Source organism: Psammomys obesus, unplaced genomic scaffold (assembly GCF_907164565.1).
Source record: "Psammomys obesus unplaced genomic scaffold, mPsaObe1.curated_primary_1811, whole genome shotgun sequence".
In the NCBI taxonomy this organism is placed as follows: Eukaryota; Metazoa; Chordata; class Mammalia; order Rodentia; family Muridae; genus Psammomys; species Psammomys obesus.
Window position 1 is genome coordinate 8,703,490 of NW_026586173.1, and position 9,016 is coordinate 8,712,505.

At 40.9% G+C, this 9,016-nt stretch overlaps 1 protein-coding gene across 4 annotated transcripts; it reads right to left on the reverse strand.

The window, feature by feature from the left end:
* Nucleotides 1-156: 156 nt before the first annotated feature.
* On the reverse strand, nt 157-8,939 carry Thyn1 (thymocyte nuclear protein 1). Of its 4 annotated transcripts, none has more exons than XM_055601333.1 (8): nt 8,862-8,939; nt 8,567-8,711; nt 3,720-3,901; nt 2,158-2,226; nt 1,719-1,811; nt 1,103-1,198; nt 606-756; nt 157-343 (listed from the first exon to the last, which is right to left on the reverse strand). In XM_055601333.1, the coding sequence occupies exons 2-8, from the start codon at nt 8,607-8,609 to the stop codon at nt 297-299; spliced, it is 681 nt and encodes a 226-aa protein (XP_055457308.1). In that variant the 5' UTR covers nt 8,610-8,711; nt 8,862-8,939; the 3' UTR covers nt 157-296. The 4 variants fall into 4 exon arrangements, with proteins under 4 accessions (XP_055457308.1, XP_055457306.1, XP_055457309.1 ...); XM_055601331.1 differs by having other exon boundaries at nt 8,835-8,900; XM_055601334.1 differs by having other exon boundaries at nt 8,567-8,672; nt 8,835-8,893.
* Between the last annotated feature and the right edge of the window lie 77 nt (nt 8,940-9,016).

Genomic DNA, 9,016 nt, shown 5'->3' on the forward strand with positions numbered 1-9,016 from the left:
TTCTGGTATTTACTATATAACTACAGAGGTGGGGACAGGTGACAGTAGAGGTGCCTGCATTTTCCAGTTGATAAAAGAAACCAGTCTTGTCCATAAGACATCTACAGTGGAGGATTCCACTCTATCCAACACAGGGCTACAAGAAAACGCTTTCAACCTTGTCATTAAATCTTTTATTGGGGAAATTAACAAACCACCCATGTACTTGATCCCAGGTAGAAACAGCAAACTTTCTGTCTTATAAAATCTTGACTTTGTAGATCGATGGCTTGTTCACTCCATCAATAGACCCTTCATTAACTTGGTTCTGTTCCTTCCAGGCTCAAAATAAAGTCAAACTCTTCTAAAAAAAAAAAAAAAAAAAAAAAAATGGGAGTTGGGGACTGAAAAGGGAAAATGAGGTATTTATCATCTTCTGCACAGGGAAGTTGATGAAGGGCTATGTGACAAGTTCCTGCAGCAGACATGTGTCCATTCAAAAACTGTGAAATATCTTATTGTACTATCTATAAAGCAATGAGCAACTTAGCACATAGCCATCCTCATGGGTGGCATATGTGAGGACACTGACTCAGTTTAATACTGTCTCCATCTTTAGGTCTTACCTTGAGTCAAAGACTGAACTGAAAGTCTCTGGCGAGTGAACAGAGTCATGCTTTTTAAGGGGCCACCAGTAGCCTTGTGGGTTTGGTGATAGGCTTTAAGTTCATCCAGGGAGATGAAACGCTTCATCATTCGAACAAACTGAACATCCACCTATTCGACAGCATTGCAGGGGACAGAAACATTTTTAGTCAGATGCTGTGCTGAATCTTAAGGAATAGGTCCACTGTGTTGCCTAACTTGTCATTGAATCAGTGAATCAGTTTTCAAGCCGCAGCCTACTGCGTGGCTAAGTCTTGCTTCTGTGCCCACCCAGCGTTTTTACTTTTTACAGGAGTGCCTGGTGTTACAGCTGCAAATATTTTGTTCTGTTATCCCAGCTGAGCAAAACTTCATCTAGCTGAGAGCTGGGTTGTGCTCCTTGACCTGAAAGTACCCCATATTCTTCCTCCTTTTGTCCATTCTCCCCTATGAAACAGGAAGAACAGTTACTACTTACCATCGACCATTTAGGATTGTCCTCTTTGCTGGATGGGTCATAATGGGGACTATTTTTCTCAAATTGTGTGTGGTCTGGATAAGCCTCCTTTACAATCTGAAAACAAATCAAAATCTCCAACCATGTTAGCTTCCTGCCCCAGTTTTAATGTGTCTGACTTTGACTTTCTTACCCTTTACATTCTGACCCTTCTCTCTTCCATAGACAGTTGGTACTCAGACATGTGGAAACAGCAGCCTAAGCAAGCATAGCTCAGAGAGAAGTCCTATTTTTACAAAATATCTCAGGCATGTGCTAAAACTAAATGCTAACAATTACTGTTGGAAATACAGGTTTTTATTTTCTCCCAACTCCACACAGTTTTATCCAGAAACTCTTGAAAAGAGGCACTACCTGGTGGAAACCTCAGAGAGTGGGAAGTATTAGTGGGGCCTGAAATGAAGGCCTTCAGAGTCTAACCTTTAGCACACAGGTATTGGTCAGGGCAGTTTTCCTCACTTTGTGTGACAGGCAGTACAAAGAGGAGTTTATTTTTGTTGTTGCCTACTTAAGCTGTAGCCCTTACACGAAAAAGTCCCTGAAAAGAGAAGTTCAGGCTAAAATGTATGCACCTAACCTTCATAAGTCCCACGATGCCTGGCTGTTTGCAGTTGCTGTGGTAGAAGAAGGCTTCTTCCTCCAACTTCATGGCCCTGAGGAAGTTCCGAGCCTGTGCCAGAGTAGAAACAAGGATTACCTACCTACTGGCTGGGAAGAAAAGACTTTTCAATAGATCTTTTTTTTTTTTTTTTTTTCTGTTTTGCACCTTTTCTCCAATTCATGATAAAGTCTGTCCCTTTGTTCAGAGTCTTAGCCTTGTTCTAGGACACTAGCCAGAAGCAAGTCTCTTGGCAGACTGCAAGCTGTCACAGTGATTATGATATTTCTGAAAACAGTTTCGGATAGAGTTCAAGGAAAAGCAGTGTTGGCTAAAAGGCTCTGCTGTAGAGCTCAGTTAAGGAGGCAGGCATATATCCTAGCATAGGCTTCAGGGTCTCTGCCCCTTGTCTCCTTACCTGATAGTTGCGAACACCATCCCAGCATGCTGTCTGCTTGGGCTGTGCTTTGAGATCCTCGATGCTGAACTGGGCAAGAGAAAGTAAAGTTATTTTATTACTAAATAGTCATTGGCCTTCTGGTAAGCTTCTACAAAAACCAAACTTTTTTTCCATAACCCTGAAGAGTGCTTCAGGCTATAAAGGCGCTAGATGAATTATTGGGGATTAGTTTCCAGGAGCCTCTGATGTTGAATGTAAGTAGCCTTGGGTTTTACATTGTAATCTTTGCTAATCTTAATTAATATTAAGGTTATTAGTTGAATGGATAACCAGGATAATAAAGCAGTCTGCTGGTTCCCTGTGTTTCATTTATTAAAATATTATAATTCTCTAATATTTCTATATTCTTCTATCTCCTATTAAAACCAGCTTATATTCATTACCTGAATATATGGCAACACTTGTCAGGGAGACCTCTACAAGCATGGCAAGTAGTAAGAAAAAATTCAAACTAGTGGCAGATATGGTGGTACATTCCTGTTATCATAGCCCTCCTAAAAATGAGGCAAAGAGGAGCTTAAATTCAAGGGGCACCCTGGGCTACCTCAAAAGTTAGGCCAGCTTAAGCTACATAGTGAGAATGTCTCAAAACCAAATAACAATAGCAGTTAAGTCAAACTAAGATGGACAGTGGCAAATTGAACCATTAGGCTAATTTTATAAATAAAGTTTTACCTGAACATAACCACACCTTTTAATGTATTGTCTGTGGCCACTTTCTAGTTACATGGACAGAGCTGCAATACAGACTATAAAAACCCATTAAATCTCTCTGGCTCTTTGCAGAAAAGTCTGCCAACCCTTGCTTAGTTGGGAAATCCCCCAAACAGGGCCAGGTTGGACACGCCTAATTTTTTAAAAAATTTTTTTCTATCATGTTTCCCCTCTCTTCCCTCCCTCCAATCTCTCCACACACACAGCCCTCCCCCATCTATGCTTCCCTTCAAAAAAGAACAGGCCTCCCAGGGACATCAACCAAACACAGCATAACAAGCTACAATAAGACCAGGACATGCCTAATCTCAATATCTGAAATCCAGAATACTCTGTAATATTCTAACATTCAAAAAGTCATGGAGGGGAAGAGGGAGGGGCTTATGGGGGGGATACAAAATGCATAAAGTGTAATTAATAAAAGTTAAATAAAAAAAAAAGGCTTGAAAAGTATTTAGATGTGGGGTTAAGGATTCAAATTGCAAAATCTAGAATACTTCTGGTACCATGAATTTTAGATAAGGGTTATCCAACCTTAAGTTAATGATAATACTGTTGATTCTATGCTTTTTTTACCTTTTCCTTAGTCTTCAAAGGTGAGAAGCTGATGTCTGAATCCTATGATAAACCACATTCCCTATTTTTTTAGACGCAGTTACATGTGTTGGGGGAAGGATGTGTGATCAGAGCACAGCTTTCAGGTTCTCTCCCTTCATTGTGGGTTCCGGGTGGCTAGGCTTGTATGGCAAGTACTTTCACCTACTGTCCTATCTTGCCAGCATGACTGGACATAGATCTAGCCTCACCTTCATGTCTACACCTTTCTCTAGCCGGCTTTCTGGCTCTGACTTCATCAGCCAGTAGTTGTTTAAATTCTTGCCACAGTTTTTAGAGGCTGAAGTCTTCGGAGGGCTGGAGTTTTCTAGGTTAACTGATGTATTTTCTGAGTTTTCAGTTTTAGTACGTTTTTCTGATAGCTCCTTCTTATCTGCAGTAGGAAAGCAAAGGAAAACATCTGTCACCGTGCTGAGAGGCAATGTTCTATTGTAAACAAAACAAATCAAAACAAAACCAATGTTCATACCTGAACTCGGAACTTAGATTTTATAAACATTAACTGTAGCACCACAATCCCATATATTAGTAACTTCAGCTTTTCTATAAAAACTAGTCAATAACTGCCCCTTGGGAGCTAAAAAATGACATCTTGACTCAGCCACTGAAACCATCAACTCATATCAACTACAACTAGCCGCACTGGACCCACACAAAATAGGCCAACAGTCATCAATGAATGGGGACGGGGCTCACAGGGTACTAACCCTACTGTTAAAATTACTGGCTACCAATAGATTCCAGGAGAGAGGAAGTTTTGTCTTGAGTTTTGTAGCCTGCTGAGCCCAACAGCCTCCCCTACACAGCTCCAAAACTATGGCTTCATAGATGTCCCTGGTTAAACTCAGTAAGTCACAAACCAAAATTAATAGATGTGAATGAGGTTTGTAAGCAAGAAGTGTAGGATACAGATATAGCTATAATAGAATTATGGGAGAGGGTGGGGTGAGAGTAGTCTCAAGGCTAGATAGATAGCTCTGCTTAAGATTCCATAAAAGTTAAGATTCAAGTCCAGTGGTGGTGGTGCATGCCTTTAATCCCAGCATGCAGGAGGCAGAGCAGGCAGATTTCTGAGTTCAAGGCCAACCTGGTCTACAAACTAAGTTCTAGGACTGCCTGGACCACACAGAGAAATCCAAAAACATAACCAGCCAAACAAAAAATAAGATTTACTTAAAAAAAAAAAAAAAAAAAGGTCTGTTTGAATTTTATACATTTGTGAAAGTGTCAAGTTTAATAAATAAAAAAAAGTATGCTCTTAAAGGTTATCTTCTAGATTACTCAGTGAGTCCGATGGACCCTATAGAGTTAAAATAAAGAGTACTGGTAGTAATCAGTAAGTATGCTCTACCTCAATTCTGTGCCTTTAATCAGGCTAATCTTTCTGGTAACACATTGAAGCACTTACTTGAAATTATTTCAATGATTATTTGACAATTCAGAAGAAAGACTTAGGAAATACCTCATTATACATGTTCAGTAAATATTAGCCATTATCATCATTATTGTATACTTTTTTTTCTTGCGTCATGCATGCCTTTTAGGTTCTGAAAGATGTCAAGAGAAATCTGAAAGAAGTTTAATCAGGACCATGTAGACATGGTTAAACAACAACAAATTTTTTTTCCTCTAATGGTGGGGACTGAACTCAAGGGTTTTACAAAAGCATGTTAGACCAGCAATCTATCGCTAAGCTGTATCCCCACCCCTACTTGTTTTGTTTTGATTTTGAGACACAGTCTCAATTTCCAAGGCTGGCCTACAGCTCACTCTTAATTTATAGTCTTTAGCATCAGGCCTGATTTCTTCCCCTTCAATTCCTAAAGATTGAACTTGGGGCCTCAACTACGCCAGGCAGTGCTCTAACACTGAGCTACAATTCCAGCCCTAAACACTGGCTTTTACTAAGTGGATAAAAGAAAATGTGCCTGAGACACGGCAATCACTCAGGATATCAGGTCCCAACCCTAATTTGGCAAATCAACACAACCCATGAGGTTTTCCGCTCATCTGAACAATGTGGTGCAGATCACAATCCTGTCAGGCAGAGAGCATAGCTATGAATTAGTCACAACTGTCAACTGAGTCTGCCTTCACTACAGTTAACTCTACTCCCCCAGAATTTAGTTTGATACTCTATCAGTCTTCATTAAATATCTTGGATGCCTGATGCTCTGAACTTAGCATACCTTAGCATGATTTCCCAGCTGTCCTTAAGAACAGTCATGCTTATGCTTATAGATTGTTGCCTTGTACAGTCATCATCAGAGAGGCTTCCTCAGGCAGCAGGATGGGAATGGAAACATAGAGCTACAGACATTATGTAGAGAGTCTAAATTGGAGCTCTCCATCAGGTCCCTCCCCTCGGAGCTAGGGCAACCCCAAGGAAGAGATAGGAAGATTGTAGGAGTCAGCAGGTTTGGAAGACAGGAGAACATGTCCCACCAAATAAACTAAGCAGAGCTCATATGAGCAGACAGAGACTGAAGCAGCAAGCACAGGACTTGCATGGGTCTACACCAGGTCCTGCATAGATATGTTATGGCTGTTAGCTTGGTGTTTTTGTGGGATTCCTAACTGTGGATATGGTTGTCTCTTTTGTCTGCTCTTCCAACTCTTTTCCTCCTTTTATGTTGCCTTATCCAGCCTCCCCGTGAGAGCTTTGCTTTGTCTTATTGTATCTTATTTCCTCCTGTTTGGTTGTTATCTCTTAGAGGACTAATCTTTTCTGAAGGAAGGAGGGGGAGTGGATGGAAATAGGAGGTAGGGGGAGCGAGGAGGTATGGATGGAGGGGTAACTCTGGTTAAGATGTATGAGCCAAGAATGTATTCTCAATTAAAAAAAAAAAAAAAAAAAAAAAAAAAAAGAACAGGCCACAATAATGTGCTGTAACCTGTCATTCCTAATAGGCCGCTTTTCTACCTTCCACTCTTAATTTCTGCTCTTTATCCACATAGAATTCATTTTTGTGAATGAAAAAATGTTTTCAGAGTTTTAGAATTTTGCTAAAATTCTAAATTTTGGTGGAAAGCCTTCTCATTCTTTTAAGACTGGGTTCAGATTCTGCTACCTTCTCAAGGCATTCCCTGTGATCCGTCCTCTTCCATACTGATGCAAACCTGTCTTAAGGATCTTTTCACTCATGTATGTTTGCATCTTCCCATGGAGAATGTGTGTTTCTTCATTGTTCTCATCTTACAGTCAATTAATTGCCTTTTTCTATTAAATTTTAATTGACAGAGAAAACAAAATTTGTACATATTTAATAGGCTTCAACTTCTATATAGTCTTTCCATACATGTATACATTTTTTAATACTTCATTCAGTTTGAATATACTTCCTGAAGCATATATTTATTTTGAAATAATGGTCTCAGAACTCTGTAGCCCAGGCTGGTCTTCAATTTGCAGCAATCCTCCTGTCTCAGCTTCCCAATCATTTGGATTACAGGTAGGAACCATCACATATTTTTGTCTGTTTTTTTATGAAGATGGAGGTCTCATGTTTATGGTCAAAGCATTTAAAACTGTTCCTGTGTTTCTGAAATGTGCAGTGCATTAACCTCAGCAGGAAACACAGCAAGTGAATGCCTACAACAACCTGAGTTTAACTCACAGCTGGGATTATTACACAAAAGAATTTCAAGGCCAGTGAGAATGAAGCCAGATGCTAAGATTTAAAACTGATCGTGTTGGCCCATGACTGTAATCTCATAACATTAGAGCCTGAGGCAGGAGACTTGCTACAAATTCAAGCCAGATTAAGCTAGAGGTCTGTCTCAAAACAGGAAAGAGGTTTAACATAAAATTAAATACAAGCATTAAGAGATAGGTGCTGATGTGTCAATAGGTAAAGGTACTTACTTCCAAGCCTAGTGATGCGGTTTTTATCCCCTAGGGCCCATAGGATGAGAAAATGAACTCTATTGCACATGGGCCATGACACATACATAAAATCTGATCATCAAAACATAAGATAAGGGCCCTAGAAATGCCATATAGCATACAGGGCTTCTAAGGTTAGCTGTAGTAAGTGTCTTAAAGAGAACTACGTATAAGATTTTGGTGGCCTCTGAAGTTACATTATTCAGGACATTTAAGGTTATGTGAAACACTTTTTGTTGGTTTAGCAAACCTATAACAAAAGCATTTGGCAGTGGGAGCAAAGGATCAAAGGAGCAAAGGAATGCAGGTCATCCTCAGCTACTTAGCAATACCAAATTAACAGGCTTATAAGATAAAAACCTAGAAAAAGAAAACTCTAACTCTGCCTCTGTCTCTCCGTTTTATGTGTGTGTGTAGGTGATGAAAAAGTGGAGTCTCCTGTAGCCCAGGCTGGTCTCAAACTCTACATATAGTCAAGGAAGACCTTGATTTCAACTTTTTTACATTTCACATGAAACCATGCACGACTTTCAGTGCCTAGGTTATTTCATTCAAACGAATGATCTAAGGGCTGGCAAGGCAATTGCTGGTAAAGGCAATTTTTTTACAAAGCCTTTGGACCTGAGTTAAATCCCTGAAATTTGCACAGTGGAAAGGGGATAGTGATTTCTGCAAGTTATCTTCTGACCGTGTGTGTGTGTGTGTGTGTGTGTGTGTGTGTGTGTGTGTGTGTGTAATGTAATTTTAAAAAAGTCTGTTTCCACCTATGTTGTAAAGGATATTTTTACACAAACACACTTGGGAGATAGGGTCCTGCTTATGTAGTACCCACCACTATGTAACCCAGGCTTGTCTTGAACCCAAAGCAATCCTCCAGCCTCAACCTCCCACGTGCTAAGACTAGAGGGGGGTGGGACACCACAGCTCCAGACGTGTATGTATTGCAAACATCCTTAGTGCTTAATAGCTGTTTCTTGAATGAACAAACAAGTGGAAGGGAGTAGAAGTGTAAGTTTGGCAGAAAGAGTAAAGATGATGATAAGCAACAACACTCAAGGTCTCCTTCCAAAACCAGGGAGTGGAAAATAAACAACGCATGCCCCAGAAGAACGCTCTTCACGTGCTACCTTTTGCAGCCTCGGTGGAGCTCACCTGGGCCGGCAGCCGCAGTCAGCCTCTTCCGGGGTCTTGGCATAGTCTTTCTGTAGGAGGCTGAAGATAACCGGACACGCAAGAAGTAACTCTTGTCTTCCAAAACCTGCACGGTGCAAGATGGAGGCAAGGAAGCCTAAAGGGCCTGAGAGTTGTGAAGAAAAATCAAGATTAAGCCATCCTAATCCTTCCCTCCATTTTCTGCACCTAAATGCGCCTCAGTCCCTCCCCGATTCTGCTCTTTCCACCACCATTCCTCTCAACACACCAGCCAGACCCTCGAAGAAGCACTCACTGCCAGGCAGCTCTACAAGGAGCCTGGAGGAGACTAGCGCGCCCCAGCGGGCTTTGTGGAGGACGCAGCTCAGAGGCGCCGCCCGGGGATCTCTGGGAACTGTAGTCCGAGAACGCTAGTAGTCCTTCTAGAGCTTGAACTTTAAGGGCTTGATT

Bases quoted from the DNA above. Each gene is read 5' to 3' on its own strand.
- Thyn1 (XM_055601333.1), bottom strand. From the start codon at position 8,609: ATGCCAAGACCCCGGAAGAGGCTGACTGCGGCTGCCGGCCCAG. The intron at 757-1,102 runs GTAAGTAGTAAC...GCTGTCGAATAG, and splicing joins ACAATCCTAAATGGTCGATG to GTGGATGTTCAGTTTGTTCG. The intron at 344-605 runs GTAAGACCTAAA...TTTTTTTTTTAG, and splicing joins AGTTCAGTCTTTGACTCAAG to AAGAGTTTGACTTTATTTTG.